Source organism: Poecilia mexicana, unplaced genomic scaffold, assembly GCF_051168715.1.
Source record: "Poecilia mexicana isolate PSO_F unplaced genomic scaffold, ASM5116871v1 scaffold_6, whole genome shotgun sequence".
Classification (NCBI taxonomy): Eukaryota; Metazoa; Chordata; class Actinopteri; order Cyprinodontiformes; family Poeciliidae; genus Poecilia; species Poecilia mexicana.
Window position 1 is genome coordinate 27,905,974 of NW_028263375.1, and position 18,637 is coordinate 27,924,610.

Below are 18,637 nucleotides of genomic sequence, written 5' to 3' on the forward strand. Positions count from 1 at the left end.
CCGGGTTTAAACTGCGGTCGAACCCGTCTGCGCAATTAATCGTGATGAATCATTTATTGAAATAATCGCCAATTAATTCAGTAATCGATTAATCATTTATTGAAATAATCGCCAACTAATTCAGTAATCGATTAATCACTAATTTAAGTATAAAGACTCAAAGAAAAGTCATTTGCTAAATGTAATACCTTCGTTTTATACTCCAGGATCATCACTGATTCAAATTTCAGGGAAACTGAAATGAAATGACCAGACACAAAGTCAGCCATCTTGCAAAGCCACCAAAGTCGGGAGATCTAAGACTTGTGTGAAAACATCAAGAACATAAAGGAGAGCCTGGGACTATAGATGACCAAACAGATTGTAAGAAGAAGAATGGTCACCGGTTCTCCTTTGGAGTATGTCCAAACTTTTTTTTATTACATTTTCCACCATACACCCTCATCAGACATGTTACTAGGTACATTTGTTCAGCTGCTTCGTGTGACCAATTTTAAATAAACCAATCATTTGGCACCATCTCAATGCATTTTAATAGCTATTTACACATGGAGATGATTTGCTGAAAGTTAAAACTAAATCAGAATGAGGGAAACAATGGGATTTCAGTGACTTGGTTGTTGGTTTGGAGATTTTAGAAAACGGCAATCTACTAAGATTACACTCCAAACCTTCTCCATGTGAACAAGGAATGGTCAGAAGAAGGATAATAGATTAGACTAAAACATTATAACAGTATACCATAAACTATTGACTACTTCTTAGATGATCAATTTGAAAAAATAAAATAAAATGAATAAAATAAAAACACAAACAGTAGTAAATAGTAAGTTTTTCTTCCACTAACCCATGACGATTAATGAGATTCTCAGCTGTAATTTGTTCCATGTATGTTTTATTGCTTCCTTTCATCAAACATGAACACTTGATTGACGCAGCCGAAGACTAAATCCTACGTTATCATCACCTGGGTTGTAGGCATGGACACAGAGAGAGGGCTAGCTACTGTACAATGTTAACTACAAACAAACAATATATCGACACTTTGCTGTTGCATGTGTGGAGACTGTTATGCTTGATGCAGAGAGGTTAGGTTGCACAGGAAACTTGGCGAAAATTGTTATTGAGTCAAGCGGGGCAGGTTGGCATGAGCTTTGTCCAGGTGAAGGTCGCGCGGCCTCACTCCCGTACGTAGATCCTCGTACACACCACATCGTCTGCACCAAACGTCTGCAGGAAAACAGAAAAAGTGGGTTAGGGGTTGCTTTTCAATCATTTATATTGATTAGCCCTTGCTGTTTTCCATTATGACTACCTTTGTACCTCAGTGTTCGTCTGCTATTGTCTCAAAAAACAGATTAGCACAAACGTAGCTACGTTTCCATTAGCCGTAAAACTTCACAAATTGAAGTTACATTTTCTAAATGGAAGCACGTGAATTTCGAAAAATCTTTTTATTTTTTTCTAAAATATTTTAGATGAAATAAAACCCTTCAATTAGGTTCAGTGGCAACATGTTGAAACTTTCAGACGGTAGGTTCTGTTCTTCTGTTTTCACACGGTGAAGTAAGGGTAAGCTAATGTAGTTGTGTTAGCGTTGAAGCTCTACCCTTTGTTCTATTTACGTTTTATACTCCTATTGTGAAGTTGTTCTTGAGTTGTACTGAAAAGAGTACAAAAGAAGAAGAAGAAGGTCAGAAGAACGCGAGAATACATAAGCTAGCAAAGCTTTAGTCAATAATGACGCTAATATTAGCTTAAACTTTGACATTTTCTGTCGACGCTCATTTTAAGATTGACAGGCAGATAGATAAAAATGTATACAATCTTACATAATGTTGCATAATTTGTAGGAACCAGCCCTCCCAAAATGCTAGGAGGACAACTGGGTATAGACGATAGATTTGTCACTCTATCCTCCATACGGGGAGGAAGAACTTTGGCCAAATACCTCTAAGTGTAAAAGAAAACTTTGTATATCACTTTGATTCAGAATGGATGAGATTTTTAGGTACCTGCTGGAGTGAAACTTTCAAGTATTGTCTAAGCTGCAGCCTGCTTCTCGCCTGCATGAAAATCAGTTTCATTTCAGGCTGATGCTGCTCAATAGAAATCCTGCCCCTCTTTCCTCTTAAACTGCTTCCAGACTAAACCAATTACACACATTATGCAGATCCTATGGAAATGTGCCCCACTTACAGCATGAACTGGCACACACAATGAGACCGTCGCGTTGTTATCGCTGTTCTGAATGCAGGTCTCAGGCTGAACCATCCGGCTTTCTCTGCGTCTGCGACTGATTTTCTTTTTTTTGTTGTTTGTTTGTTTGTTTTCCAGAAAAATTCAAACACTTTCCAAGATTTTAATGATCATAAATCCATATTGAACCACTAGCAGATTCTAGGTCAATCTCCGGTTAGTGGATGTATATTGTTTTTGTCTTCCTTTTCAGAAAAACAAGTGATGCTGGCATTGTTTAGAGCGCCCATCGTTCAGATTGGAAACCCACTAACGGTGGGAATGTGGTACGATCCGACAATTTTCCTTCTTGTGGTTTGAAAAACATGCAGACTCTCTGACGGTCAGACATTCCCAGACGTTTGAAGGACATTCAGGAGCTGATTCCCAGCAGGCTGTCACATGCTGTTAAGTGAAGAATAATTGAACTGACTGGTCCCTTGCCCGAAGAGACCGTTCATTCCCACTTGTTGAGGTTGTCTTCGGAAACCGTTAAACGATGCTTGTTGATGGTTCTAAACATCTTGAATACATGTGAATGTGCGACACTTTCTCACGTCTTTTTTCTGAACATTATGATTTGATTTGATTTGGTTTCGATTTGGACTTACATCTTGAAGCAACCCTTACTTTTCTCACACTGCACTTTATGCTACAGTGTTACAAAGTATTCACTGATGTCTGTCATTCTTTAGGCTTCATTCCAAAAACTTATAGTAATTTTCCTTACTCTTAATTGTGGTTTACTTTGCATTGGTCTGTGCGTGTAGTACCGTTTGAATGAACTAAATATTTAACTAGCAGGATAAATATATAGTTTGAATATAAATATTTAGCCTAAACCTGCATTTTTATGTCCAAACTAAATATTTTATTAGTAAGTTGAATATTTGGTTTACAAACTACACATTTAGTTTGCAATTTAAGCATTCACCTCTGAGTTAAATATTTAGTTAAACTACTTAGCTTGAAATGAAATATTTAGTTATCAAGCAAAATATTTAGTTTCAAGCTAAAGATGTAGTTTGTAAATCAAATATTTAGCTTCAAACTAAATATTTAGTTAGCAATATTTAGCAATAACAAGCTATTAGTTAGCTAATAACAACCAATTAGTTAGCTTGTTAGTTAGAAAGCTAATATGAGTTAACTTGCTAACTAAATATTTAGTTAGCAAATACTTATTTTCTAGCTCAATATTGCTAACTAAATATTTAATTAGAAAATATTTAGTTTGTAAACTAAAGAGCTTACAAACTTTAGCTTCAATCTAAATATTTAGCTTGCTAATTTAATATTTAACTTGAAATCGTGACATTTATTAATGAACGAATGAACATGGTGAGAATATGGCTTTGAAAAATTTGCCCCTCATTTGTTTCTCTTCTGACAGGCACAAACTGCTCCACCATGTTGGTGACATAAAATCCCACTTAAAAAAAACAACAGAAGTTCATGTCAAAATGATGATATGATATGAATAGTTTTGCAAAGTCGTGACTGATAAGGAATAGAAGTGAAAAGAAATATTACTTATTGCATGAAGTAATATTATCTGCTTAAAAATTAAATAATTTCTCTGCTTTGCAGGGTTATTTCTGTTGTCCTTCATGCTCACATGGACAATGTCAAGCTGCTGTAGCATCAACGGCAGAACAACAGTCCCAAGTGAATAATGACATGGTTTACCTGTTAGTGTTGCCATGGCAGCTAAACTAAAGCTCCATTAAAAAGAAACCAATCTTTAAATTCGTCAGTAATGAGGATAAATACGAGGTTTATGGAGGTTTTGTTGCAACTGCTATCGAGAACTTTGAGCCGTTGGGTCCAAGGAGAGACGGGCCGAGAAACAAAGAGCCTCTGCTAATGTCATGGCTCGGCCACATCAACCTCCATCAGTGCGTGAATGCTTCGGCTCCTGCAGGGCGGCTGGCCAGTGTCACCGGCGGGGCAGAGGGGCTTTAACCACATTCTGCTTTTATCACCCACTCATCACAGAGGAGTTCATACGCTCTGCCCTCACAGCTTGTCAGCGTGAACAATGAGGAACCTCGAACTCCCAACATTAATTAAGATTCACCCCCCTCCTCATATCCTTACTTGCCCCTGGGCTATAACAGAAAGCTGATCAAACATCCGGTTATAAGAGTTTTCAGCATCTGAACCTTACACGTTGTTGGTTTAGGTTTTTTCTCTCTCTTAGAAAAATCCTGCAACAACAGAGCAGACTGTGGGAGCACTAAATGTAGAGCCGGTTGTAGCCGTTGAGACCCTGAGAACTGTATCTGTGGAATCCCCCCAGAGACGCTTCGAGGGGTTTTAGACCCGCTGACTTCTGCAGATGTAAATCTGGGTGAATACAGGCAGGGGGCTGCTGGTACGTCAGCATAGCAGCTCCTCTTGTTCTCCTTTCACGTCTCTATGGGGAAGATGAAGGCTCACATTCTTGGGAAACGGGCCCCATTTCCTCCGCAGTTGAATCTCCAGGGTGACTTCAGACACCACCTGCCTGACTTCATTAATCGTTTGTCAAACAGGAGCGGACTAGGCCGGATGAAAATCTCATCTCGAGGCATCTGATGGCTTAGTGGTCGTCAAGGAGCAAACGCCAGAGTCACACTAGAGCACACTTTCCTTGTACATTTGATAATACTGGAGAAAGATTTGTTGTTTGGCTTTGTAAAACCAAAACCACTGTTAATCTATTTATAATGAGTAGCTTACCCGTATCAAGGTACAGGTAAATAAAGAAAAAACAAAAGTTTTAAAGGTGCTTGAGTCTTTAGTCATACCCTTCCTAGAATTTAAAGTCCTTTTGTTAAGATACCAGAAAAGACCCATAGAGAAAGCCAGATGCATCATATCAATGATGTCTTTATAGCAGGTCTACCATCTGTTGGGTAGAGATCCACATGAAGAAGACTTTCCAGTACCTTAGGTTCTGACCAAATGCTCCAGAAGGCAGAGTTTGATCACCAGGAGGAAATGTTTGTCCTCCTGAGACAATGCTCTGGCTTTTGGTGACTGAACTTCACCTCTTGGGGGAAGACTTGACCACCAGTCAGTCTACAAGCTTACTCCCTGCTAGGGGTAGTTGGAGGAGCAAGCTCTCATCAACCTTGTTCAGGTGAGGTATTTTGCCTTAGGGCCCAGTTATCATTAAGATATCGTACCATTATAAGCCTAATCATCACGAGGCTCTCCCTACAGCCACGACTCATGGATGCGTACTCACCAGCGTGAGTTCGTTCCCGTTCAGCTCTCGGGTCCAGTAGGTCTTTGGGCCGTCTCCATCCACCAGAGTCTGCTGACAGTAAATCTTGTTCTCTGACTCCCAGGTGGCCAGGCTCTGCACAGAAAAGAGACTGATGTCTTTAATATCTTCTCCCTTTGTCACAGAGTAACTCTATGATGCTGGACATAAATATATAATTATGAGCTTAAAACTGCAGATAAATGCCAGCAGTATGTTATTCACCATAAATCCCAGTCACTTATTTTACCGTTCTCTGGAATCAAACCAGCACAGGAGCTCCGACTCCCAAACTGTGTTCATACCGACTATTTTAGGAGTTAAAAATTAACGTTGAGAGTGAGAAGTAACATATAAATTTTGCTACGAGTTATAGATTTCCATAAGCAGATAGTCATTAGTGAAAGATAGCCAACATGAACATTGACCTGGCTAATTTTGTTTTGTAAATAAGCTGATAACAGGTAGGTGTGTTAGCATTGAACCTTTAACCAACTGGGCAATGTAGTTTCTTCTTGCTTTGAAGACGAATCATGGTAGAAATCTTCTGAAAATGTTCAATTATTTCTGCCACACTAATACATTTTCCTCTGTTCCTATGTTGTCTGACTCAAAAAGTTTTTTTCCCCTTTACAACCAAAATATTTTTGAACAATTTTTAAACTAATGATGCACTTGGGTGTAAATCTTTGGCATGTTGTTAGCTAGCTAACTAAAATCTAGCTAGCATGGCTGGGAGTCTACCATACCCAAAATATGATATCAACACTTTTCTGGCATTGCAAGATATTTGTAGAGGTACTGGCACCATAACACTTGTTTAATATTTGGTCTTGATTTGTGAAAGAACTGTAGTTCAGTTCTGAATTAAGCAGCTGCCTTGGTCTTTCATGGGCAAATGTTAATCACCATATCAAAGGTTTTGGGCCCTGCAGGCTGCCATACAGAATCCTTGCCAAGTTCTGAAAACCTCAGAGCTTTTCTAAAGCTTTACTTTTATTTTTTTCCCCCCTCAAGCCAGAAGACAGTCAATTAGCTACAGCAACATTTGAGCTCCATTATTGATCTTAGTCTCTGACTTAGAAAACAATTTCTCAGTCAAAATATTCTCACGCATTTTCTTTCTTCTCTAAAGAGCTTCAATGCATTCCCATCAGTAATACAAATTCACCATGTAGGTTTGTTTTACCACTTAATGTTTTTTTTAACAGTGTTGCTTACATGATTTCGCATCACTCATTAGAAACAATGTGGCATAAAGTGTGTAATGATCTGTTTCCAACCAAAACAACAGTTTACATTTCTTAGACTTAAAAGTGTGAATGTTGGGTCTTCAAAGTCTGACTTTTGTCACAGTTGTTCACCTCAAAATGAGTAATTAAAGGGGCAGTATTGTGAAAATGGGACTTGCTTTTTAGCTTTACATCACATTATAATGATATACCCTCATCAAAAACATGCCTGGAGAGTTGACTTGATTCTTTTATGCATATTTGAGAAATCCTTTAATCTCCCATAGCAAACATTCAGCTTTGTAAAACGACTGGTTGGACATAGCCCCGCCTTTGAGGACAAAGCTCCTCCCCACAGCTGCAGCTTCTAAGCTGCTGACCCTTACAGTAGCTCAGTAGCTGCCATTGCCCCACTCTGCTCCTTCAGACTAGTGGCAGCAATTAACAAACCTCTGCTGTGCTCATTATACGAGCTACTTGTAAGTGAAACGCTGGTTAAAACTTTATTAAAGGGTTCATAAAGCAGTGATGTCGAAGGAAGGTGGAGTTTCAGAAGGAGCAGGAGTTTTTAAAGAGACAGAGACCCAAATTCAAGGCGTTAAATTATGAAGTCAAATTTAATTTAAGTCATGTTTGATTGTTATATATGTTATATATGTTATATATATATATATATATATATATATATATATATATATATATATATATATATATATATATATATATATATATCATTTTTGCTATGAAATGGCAGTAAGTGCTTGAAAGACACATAATACTTCCCCTCTATAACTTCGTCTCAGATGGAAAAGATTTGCCTAAAAGACATTCTCGCTGAATAACTTTCTCCAGAGCAACCCAAAGGTTCTCATACACATCTGGAAGTGATAGGAAAACCATCCATCATTTTCCCCCTTCCTGAAGTGACTAGATCCTAGCTAATCCCATCGAAGTCAGTCGGATTAACCGGAGCTTTTTAACCTTGTGACTCTAGTTAATCAACTTGACTGCCAGACATACATCAGAGCATAATCCCACCAGCCGCAGGTGACTAAACCCACTATGGTTTTCTCTGCCAGATCGCTGCACCCGTGAGTCTGCCAGCTCTCCACAGAAACGCCTCCCACCCAGCAAGCGCATGTGCAGGGCTCAGCGGGCCCCGACTCCCGCAGGTACCTCCAGACTGTGTTGTTTCAGTGCCTAGAACAGCTTTTTTTTTTTCTCCTGAAACAAAAATATTTATAGTTTGTGCACTGAATGGTAAAGAAAATAGCACTCATGTTTGCAAAAATTGTGAAATAAACGTTGAAGCTTTATGCCACTGTTAGAGTTTATGTAGTTGAAACCTAAAATTGACATACATTGTATAAACAGAGCTCCTTAATGCTTTCCTGTGTCTCTCTGTGACCACAGGAGAACAGCGCTCCCCAACCCTGAATCACTCCTCTTTTTCTAATGCAGTATATTACATCAAACCTATAAACCAACTTGTAATGGGACATTAGGCTGGATTGATCCATGTTTGGCCCAGGGTTTGGGTTTATACTCAGATGTTTTTAGTGATGCAGCATGGTAAAAAAAAAAAAAGAGCTAATTCTCTCACTTCATAAGGTAACTCTCCTTGTCAGCAAACATAATTTGAAGACTACATCAAAATTAAAAGTTTATTTGTTAAGATTCTTAAATATTGATGTGTTCTCCCAAGTTCTCTCTCTCTGAATATTTGACTATGGAGATATGGACTGGTGTAAGCAGAGGCACGCAAAAACATTTTGCTCAAGTGGGAGAAAAAAAAATGGCACCTTGTGCGGCACATGGCTGACAGGAATTATTTTTTTTACATTTAGATTAAATAGTGCAAGTTCTGCGAACCGATAACAAAACTATGTTGCCACTTTGGACCACAAAAGTCCAAGGTGGCATCTTGGACTCTACCTTGGACTCTTTTTTTTTTTTTTTTTTTTTTTGCTAAAAAAAAAAAAAAAAAAAAAAAAAAGATTTTCTAAGAGCACTTTTTCTGTCCAGAGGAAATAAGGCAGGCTCTCTAGCACCTCCCAGTGCCTACCTGTGTACTTCGGACAATTAAAATCTGCTTTAAATGCTCAAATGTGCATTATTAGTGTCTAACAAATAATGAATTAATTAACATGTATCCAAAATATGTGACATTGGTCTCAAGCGACAGAAGGCTCCTGTTGTAAACTTCAAACTCTAGTTTCCTGATATGCTAAAAGAAACTGGAAAGTTCAGCCGTCATCCACTCCTGTCTTCTGTGTTATGTAACCCCAGTCAGCATGCAGCACATAGTGTGGGTGAATACATTATATACATCTGTGGAGGGAAGCTCGACATGTTACTGTGAGAGACAGAACTCCAGCCGCCTGCAGGGTCTCCCAATGCAACAAAACGGAGCTTTAATTTTTATTTTTTACTATGAGTGTAAAAAGATTAATAGAGGAGCAATGAATGTTGTGACGATGAGAGGAACTAATCAACTTTTGACGGGAAAGTTGTGATCATTTGGTTTCTTTTCGTTATGATGAGGACCGACAGTCAGTCCTACTCATCCGCTTTCTCTAACACAGTATGTGTTTCCATAAAACAGATGTCTTATATATCTCAGAGCTGAGATGCTATCAGGAGATGTTGCTATGAAACCAGTTCGCTCCTATTGCATCATGTTACAGAGCACATCTGTTGTCCCTGGATCTTAATACGATAAGAAAGCTGGTAGGACTCCAGATGTTTTCATTTGGTAAAGTTTTCGCAATGTCTTTTTATTATTATAATTCCTAATCCTAAGACCTTTCTTTCACAAAATGCAAGGAAAGTCGGTTGACTTTGGTTGGAGCTCTGTCTGTGTGAAGATGAGTGAATCCCCCCTCTCCTCCGGGTGTGAAGGGCTTCAAAGAGAAACTGTCATCCAGCTCGATCCAGCCTTTTCTACCAAGACGTGAACATAATACCAAATGCTGAGACTAGAGGAAGGACTTTAGTTTTTCATCACCCACCTTCACAGGACAACACGTTCTCACCCTCTTGGTTACATATTGTCATTGACAAGAAATGAAGTCAATTTAACTGCACTCAGAAAACAAAAAAAATTTATTCATAAAAAAAGAAAGATATTAGCAAAAAGCGAAGAGAAAGTTTGAAAACTGTACCTCCGATTTGCTAACCTGAGCCCCTTTGGGTGAATTAACGGTGAAATGCTCATTTTAGGGTTTCAAAAGGTTTGCATACTTTTGCAAGGCACTGTTGATACAATATCCTACTTTTATCATAATTAAAATGTATTGTAGCATAAAGCCTGTTGACTCTTTTGTGTCTCGGTCCCATTTAATTCTCAAAATGTTTTGTACAAGAAAGGTGTAATGGAAGAGCACAGTAGTATGTTGGATTCACTGGGATTAAACATTCAGAGTGGCTGTGGGGTGAAGCATTTAGGGATCGGTGCCCGGGCCTACTGGGCAAAGGCCCAGGGGACAAACGGGTCAGACAGGCCCCACTGGCCCTGCGCCTTTGTTTGAGGACACCAATTACATTTATTGCTGGCGATGGCCACAAACAGACATACCACTGCAAAAGCAATCATAATAAATTAGCACATGACAAGTTAGTGAACTCCCCACAGAGGACTGAAAGTTGTGGCGTAAGAAGAGTAACCCAGGAAATACAGAAACATAAGCAAAATTTTCTGATTTATTTCTTTAACACTCTACAACTAAAGACTCAGTTTAACCCCATCAATGTGTTGTTAAAGGGACGGTATTATGTGTTGTCCAGGCATGTGGGGTCATTTTATCAATCAGTGAAGTTTATTTGTGTATCACATTTCAGCAACATGGAAGCTCAAAGTGCTTTACATTGTGAAAACGTAAAATAAACATCATAAACACATCTTGTAGTTGTGAAAATCAATAACAGACATTAAAATGTGTCAAGTGCCATCATTAGGAATCATCAGTACACATCAAAAATGTTGGTTAATATTTGATGTGTTTAGTTACGTTATTCATACCACATAATGAAAATGTTGTATATATTTGTATATATCAACAACTTAAACTTTTGACTTTTGATAAGGGAATGACATTATACTATAATGCGAAGCTCAAAAAAGTAAACTTTGCACAGCATTCCCCTTCAAAGGTTTTCACAGCGTCATCTATGTACGAGGTGACCATGTGCAGTTTCCACTGAGATTTTCTTTTATTCTTGTGCTTGACCAGATCACAGAAAGCAATGAAAGAATTAATAAAAACAAAAACAAAGCTGTAACTTGAAGAACCAAAACTACCAAATGAAGAACCATGATTTAAATTCTGGCTTTATGTCGCTATTTTTTTTTACATGCCACATTTCAAATTCTTAGTCCTAAAGAGAACAGGTTGCGTCGTCCTACCTTGACCTTGCGGCCATCCACAGTCTCCTCGTTGAACTCTTCGCCGATACGGAAGTTGATCTCAGTGGTGCGCACGCTGGTGGATGTCTTGATGTAGAACTGCTCGCCGTCCTGGCGGATCTCCACTTGAGGGGTCGAGGCCGCCGCCACAGCTACCTTCCTCAACATGGCATTCACACCTGAACAGACACGACCCAGACTAGGTTAAAACAGATGGGGCGCATTGCGTTTCGCCAACACAGCGTGAGACACTGCATGCACCATTTCAGAAGCATTAGGGTCACTGGGTTTGCAGTGCTGCTTGTCAGTCAGAGCCAGATAGCTTAAGGCCACATAAATAAAATTCTAATTTCTAAGAAAAAGATGTAATTTCTGGAACCAACAGAACAAAAACCATTGACAGTGAAGCAGAGAGAGAGGAAACCCAAAAAGAACCCAAGTATGCATGATGTCTCTTATTTGTGCTCCCATTTTCGGCAGATAATCTTCCAGTCTGCCCCCCTCCCAGATTTAGAGTGCTCAAGTCTCTCATGCCAGCCCACATCAGCTCAGAAAGTCAGACATAGTGAGACTTGCTGGCTGAATGTCTCCCTTTATTGGTGTGCGTGCGTGCGTGTGTGTGTGTGTGTGGGTGTGTGTGTGTGTGTGTGTGTGTGTGTGCTTGTGGTGCGTGTGTCTGTCTGCCTCGAACAAGCCACAAATATTTTTTACAGAGAGCGACAGAAATGTACTTGTTTTGGAGTAAAATCACAATGAACTCTGTGTGGCTCTGACAGAAACCTCAGCTATTTATTGAAATGGGAAGAAATTTGAGGAATTAGAGCACCAAGGTCCAAACAGAAGGGATAGAAACTCTCATGTTTGTCAAAGCAGGTTATCGCGAGGTGTCTCCTTTAGCCTGATGGTTGTATGGCCTGTGACAAGTGTTTGGCATGCTTGGTTTGACTCTGTAACGGCCATCTGGCTTTATGTCCTGCCAAATCCTGACTCTTTGATTTCTTTCTACCATCCTCTACCAACAGAGCAAACAGGGGATTTTTTTCTATAGAAAGCCAAAGACTTTACAGACAGGATAAAATTATCAATTCTCTTTGAAAGTTCTTACTAAATATTTTTTGGCAAATCATGCTCTTATGATACCACAGCGGTTCCATTTGGCGAACACCCAAGATTGGGAGTTAATTAGAACTAGGGTTAATCAACCCTACCCATAATCTAGGAGACCTCAACATGTGGTTTTCTAACATAAAATATGCATGAGGACCAGTTAGCCAAGCAGCCTGTTCTGTCCCTTTCCAGGAGCAAAGTCAGCAAAATGCTGAACTCTTTAGTATCTAGACCACTACATCCGATTTTGAACAGAAACCTTTCACAACTTTTATATCCAATCCAAACACTTTGATCTTTTTGCTGACGACGTTGTGCTTTCTGTAATCTGCGCGTACGATGGCTCGCAGAGTATCCGCTCTCGAACCGCATTTAGCTCCATCCATCTTCCCTTCAACTCTGACCAGATACCTACTCCCTGCTGAAATCAAATATGTCTACAGCATGATTCTGCCTCCATTATCAATGGAAAACTCTTGCTGTATCTTTAGGGATTTTGAACTGCCCTAGAAAAGCTTCCCCTTAGCGCATTGTAGCACAACTGTTTTACAATGGAGATGGTCTGTTCAGAGTGATGTTTGGTGTGAGCTTTTATGTAAATGCTCCTTTCTAGTCATACTGATCAATCAAAGCATTAGATACACGGAGATTGGTAGGTAATTCAGTGCTTTGCCTTGAGGCAGAAGGAGGCTGGAATTAAACCTAAAACCATCAGATTGCAACACAACTGCTAGTGTAGCAAAAAGTTCAAAAAGGTCAAAAAGTTTTAATTTGTCCTCATCTGACACGTGAACTTCCTTCAGTTCCTTACTGTGTCTCCCAGATGGGTACATGCAGGACTTCTTCCTCCTTAATTACCACAAGCCTCTTGGTTGGTTCTCAGATTAACATTTACCCTGCCCAGTCATTCCAGGTAGTTGCCCATTGCTTGATAAGTTTGCAGTTGTGCCATACTGTTTTCATGTTGGACAGATGGATAGAGGAACTCTGTGTTTGAAGTGTAGGATATGGTTTTAGAACATAACTTTGCCTCAAGCTTCCCACAATTTCATCTCAGAATTGCCTGGTGTTTTCTTTTGCCTTCACAATGCAGTTTGCCATTTAATGTTCTCCATCAAGCCTCTGAGACCTTCATAGAAGAAGTACATTTCTAGTCTCTTGTTGAGGTTCGGGGACCATGGATGCAGCTTGCACCTCCTTTCTCCACTCTCTGGTGACAGCCGTTCGCTCCCTCATTAATCTTCCAGTCAAGTCTCTGATGTTGTCCTTCCAGTGCCATCTTTGTCTTCCCCTCAACCGCTTCTCGTAAGCTCTACACTGCGGGTTGTGGGTGCAGAGGTTCTGGGTCCTGACAACATAGTCGACGAGGTGCACCTTCCATTTTTTGACAGATACCACAAACTGCCGCTCTGTGCCCATCAGCTGATTCTTGGTGCCCTCCTGTAGCAATCCATCCCAAAGCCCATCAATCTCTCCAGGGTCCTGCAGCCATACAATGCCACAGACCATACCAGCATTCCCAAGAATTTCATCTTGGTGTTCTTCTGGAGAGTGTGGTCTTTCCATAAGGTGGTAAGTGACTGGAGGGTGACTCTTCCTACTCCAACCCAAGCCCTGATCTAGTGGCAGCAAACTTCTGTCTCCACAATGGTTTATATCAGTGGTCTTAAAGTCCAGTCCTTAAGGGCTGTCGTCATGCAACTTTGCATCTCTTGTCCTGCACACTTGAATTATATGGTGAAACTGCCTCACTTACATGCAGTCAAACTGTTCAGAGCTCTGAGATGAGCTGATATTGGAACCAGGTGTTCTGCTGCAGGACACCGGCTTTTTAGGACTGGAGTTTGACACCGCTGGCTTGCGCCGAGTACAAAGCAAGATTTGCATTTGAATTAAATTACCCTCAGGTGAACTCTGCTAATTAGGTGACCTCTGAACCAGCTGACAGCAGTAGATTTTATACAGGAGCATCAGAATAAAGACGGCCGAACAAAAAACATTCCACATGTTTTGGATTTTTAATTGCTCAAAATGTTGAAAACCTTGTCTCATACTCCTTCCGATCTCCACCAATGTATCTCATGAAATCCCCAGTCACAGTAAATCTTGTCATTACAATGCACTGTAGCTATCTTTTTCTTTTTGACTCAACAGGTAATTAGAAAGACGTTGATGGAAAGTGGCGGCCCCTCAGCGCTGGAATCCTCATTAGATATAACCGTCAGGGATGTCTTTCTCTCTCTCTCTCTCTTTCTGTGTCTCTCGCTCTGACCGAGCTGTACTCGTAGCGCTAGCGGCTGATCTGCTCTAGCAGATGTGCTTAATGTGCTAGATGAGGTGCTAAGGCTTTGTCCTTAAAACCAAAGATCACATCAGTGGAGCTGATGCTTTGGCAACATCAACAAAAAATAAAAAAATAAACTCAGGAAAGGGTGTAGGAGATCTACAAATTAGGAAGGAAAACTTAATGTTTTTCATTTAACCTTTGCTGCTTAAAATTGATATTTCAAGTATGGCTGTTGAGGAAAAAGGTGACCAAAGCAAAATGCCTACAAGATTCAATTACTCAGGCAAAGAAAATTATGCACATGTTGTATTGCAGGTAATATCTTTTTTTATTATTCAGCATGGCAATTTTATGCAAAAATTCAAACTGCTGTGCCTTTCTAAATTGTTCTCATTCGTTCACTTGTAACATTTTGTCATATTACAGCCACAAACTTCAACGTATTTAATTGAGACTTTATGTAATGAGTGCATAATTGTGAAGTGGAAGCAAAATCATACAAAGTTTTCAATTTAAAAAAAGCCCATGAACTTTGAAAGGTGTGTATTCTTTGTATTCATTTTTCAGGTGCACCAGCTTTTCGCCTTTGAACCCTCACATTTACTGTGTTGATTTATCTTTGCACAATTGCTGATTGTCTCTGAATACTGATTTTTCAAGTGTGGACTTTGACTGGGCTGTTTTAACACGTAACCTAAACTATGCCATCGTAATGCCATTGGCCATCATTCTTATCCTGCAAGACATTGGACCTCCGGCCCAGTCTCAGATCTTTTGTGGTACTAACAGGTCTTCTTTTAGGATTTATCTGTATTTAGCAGGTACTTTGTGTCCATATTTCCACATAAAACCCCCCACGTCCCCTAAAAACACGTTATGAGTTCAACTTGTGGAAATGTGAAGGACTTTAAAAGTAACCTGCCACCCTCCCGTTGAGCTCGTGAGCAAAGTGGGACCATCTCCCTGAAGGTTTCCACATTATTCTAAAAGACGTCAAGCCTTTTGCCGCGTCCCCGTCCGTCTCAGCAGCCCAGGCGGCGTGACGAAACGCTGCAACACAATTGAGTGACCCAGTTAAACTGGTCTAAATCTAAACCACCACAATCATCTGGAAAGACTGAGCAGGTTGACAAAGGATGAAAAAGGACATGAGACAGAAGAACAACACAGTGATCCACGGACCTCCCCTGGCAGTAATGCATGCCCTACTTAAATGCTTAACATGAATAATGTTATTTTCTCTCCCCCTCTCTCACCCCTTTCCTCCTTTTCTCACTTCACGTAACAATACGATGTCTGTCTAGGCTGGAATTAAGCATCCAGTGAGTCTTGTCTCTTGGAACGGCTGAGGGATTTCCCCCTCAGAAGCATCTCTGCCTGCTTTTCCCAGGGAGCTTCTCAGATACAGTATCACATTGTGTGTGTGGGGGGGGGTAGTCGTGGCAATCCCAAAGCACGAGGAGAAACAAAAAGGGGGCTGCTTTCTGCTTCTTTTTGGATGTGATGCAGGAGCGAAACCTACACGCGGCAACGACAGGAGGAGACAGGAGGAGACTCACCCAGGGCTTTGAGAAGTTCATCAAAATTCTCACTGCTCTTCATCTTCCAGTTGCCGGCAAAGTTAGGCATGGCTGCTGAGGCTGCGTACGAGGGCTGCAGAAGGAAGGAACCTGTTCCACGCTCTGCTGTCGCGCTCTCGCTCTCTCTCTGACTCTCTGACTCTTTCTCACCCTCCTTCTCCTCCTCCTTCTTCTTCACTGTGCTCCTCTGCTCTGAGCTCAGCCTCCCACTCGCACGTTACACCCAGTGGAGCCTCTTATTTATTTATTTATTTAATTTAATTTAATTTAATTTAATTTTTTTGATTCCCAGAGATGGGCGCTCTCTCGGCAGCTCCTTCAGAGCGCTGCAGTAATCTTCTCCTTCTTCCCTTTTATAGCTGCTGTATTTAATGGGAGGCGGCGGAGGTCCCTCCCCCTTAAAGCTTTGTCCCGTATAAAACCGGACCAAGGTGCCTGCTTAGACGTGAAAATGACTGAATTCTTCTAGAATGTAAATGTGTTAAGGAACAAATTTGAGCTTTTCTTAAAAAAAAAAACAATAAACTTTCTCTTGACCTTCCTTTAAGAATTTTAAGTTCACAGACTGAATGTGCCAGTGTTTCAAAACATTTCCTGATATTTGAAAAGATTAATGATCCCATTCAGTGGAACAGGAGAAACAAGCCCACAGCATCACACATCCTCCACCATGCTAACCAGTTATGAGGTAGTTCTTCCACCTATTCATTCAGGACAGTTTTTTGTGAGTCTCTCACAAAGTCGCAGCGTTTCCGTGACTCTTCCAGTCTCTCTGGATCTCGTCTGCAAACTGCTGATAACGCTCTGATGTCACTTCCATCTGAGAACTTCCTGTTTGAAATCTTGTGATGGCAAAGGTACCATTGATCAGTTGTCAAATTGTGAACAGCATGACGAGGAGGGCTGTTTGAGTCACCAGTACTGACCGAAGCGGCAAACCGTATCGGTCGATTCATGGATCAAAGACATGTTGCACTGAAACATCGAGCAGCCCGAAAAGTGCAACCAAACATTAATAGAAAGTCACATTGAGCTCACCTGGGAAGATTATTGTGCATTTTAGGTTCATCTTGAAGTTTCATCCGACAGAAAAATGTCCTAACTTTATGGTTGCTATGTGTGTATGCCAGTATGGATTTGGCTTGCCAGTTCTCCAATGTTTTTGATGGCAAAGATTTGATTTATCTAAAGAGCAACAAAAAGAAAAAAAAGTATCCATAGGATTAAAGTAAAAAATCATACTAAATTAGTGGCCTATGGAATAGCAGGCAAACGATGAAAGATAAACCATGATTACTAATCGACTTTTAAACGTTGCTTTGTGTTCCTGTATGGATTCTCTTTTCTTATTTCCTCCATGCAGTTGCGAATAAATATATTTATAATGTCGGAGGAAAAAATAGCCTGAAACCAGGGCTGCACCTGGAAGTAACCAGTATCATGGTCACTTTGGATTATGTAACACTTAAAGCTTTTATAGACCTAAAAATCTTCTGACTTTCCACAACTTTGATTTCTTTGTCCACCACATTGTCCAACCGGACAGCCTGTCTGATAGTCTTGATGTGTTTGTCCCACAGGATCCACCACTTTTGAAAGTGTCTCCCTCCTCTGATCTTCCTATACAGCATTCCAGCGTGGTTATGTGTATATTTTGGATGCTCACCTCAGTGTTGTGTTCAAGACCACCTAACCCGAGACCAAGACAAGAACAAGACCAGAGTGTATCGAGACCGAGACAAGACCAAGACTTTTGGGGTCCGAGACCAAGTCAAGACCAAGACCAAGGGGAGTCGAGACCGAGTCAAGACCAAGACCAGCAGCCCGCGCTACATGACACAATAAAATGTAAAATATGATCGAAATTGCTTCTCAAAATAATCTGAAAGATCCATATTACCATAAAACACCTAGATATTAAATACTTAATACATTTTACCAATATTAAATATTCCATTTATGTGCTAAAAAGTGTGATGATCTCGTGCCAGCCCTAAAAACATAACGCCCTGGGCATTTGCCCATATTGCTCATATAAGAAGCCACCACTGTCTGCACCATTAAACATAGCAATTGAGGCAATGCCCTGACGGTAAATAATGCTCAACCATGAACACTGACCAAGGAGCAACAAGCAAGAAGTAACCAAACAGAAGGCGCTCACCGTGACTGTTTTCACTCTCTATCCCAGTACATGAAGCCAGGTAGTCTGACACCATGGCAGACATTATAGCTGCCACTTTGAACAAAAACAATCAAAGAGCAATGTGCATGCTCTGCGTGCTCTTTCGTTCTTGTGTTTTAGTTATTTGTTCATTTAAATATTAACGTACATAATAAAAGAAAATAATGATGAAGTGTACACAGAGCATTATAAGAACAAAGAACGGGTGTTCTGTCAGGTCAGATCACGGTGTTCTGTCAGATCAGCATACGTTGTCAGATAGTCGTACGCTTAGCTCAGATATGCATACGCTGTCATTACCATATGATTTTATTTAATCAGCAACATAGAATCATGACGTAGATCATCAT

General features: G+C 40.3%; 1 protein-coding gene across 1 annotated transcript; it reads right to left on the minus strand.

Moving 5' to 3' along the window:
- Positions 1-875: 875 nt before the first annotated feature.
- crabp1a (cellular retinoic acid binding protein 1a) lies at positions 876-16,749 on the minus strand. Its single transcript, XM_014995827.2, has 4 exons — positions 16,082-16,749; positions 11,129-11,307; positions 5,474-5,587; positions 876-1,230 (listed from the first exon to the last, which is right to left on the minus strand). Exons 1-4 carry the CDS (start codon positions 16,149-16,151, stop codon positions 1,180-1,182), a joined length of 414 nt encoding a protein of 137 aa, XP_014851313.2. The 5' UTR covers positions 16,152-16,749; the 3' UTR covers positions 876-1,179.
- Between the last annotated feature and the right edge of the window lie 1,888 nt (positions 16,750-18,637).

Bases quoted from the DNA above. Each gene is read 5' to 3' on its own strand.
- crabp1a (XM_014995827.2), bottom strand. From the start codon at position 16,151: ATGCCTAACTTTGCCGGCAACTGGAAGATGAAGAGCAGTGAGAATTTT. The intron at 11,308-16,081 runs GTGAGTCTCCTC...GTGTCTGTTCAG, and splicing joins TGAACTTCTCAAAGCCCTGG to GTGTGAATGCCATGTTGAGG. The intron at 5,588-11,128 runs GTAGGACGACGC...TTTTCTGTGCAG, and splicing joins TGGATGGCCGCAAGGTCAAG to AGCCTGGCCACCTGGGAGTC.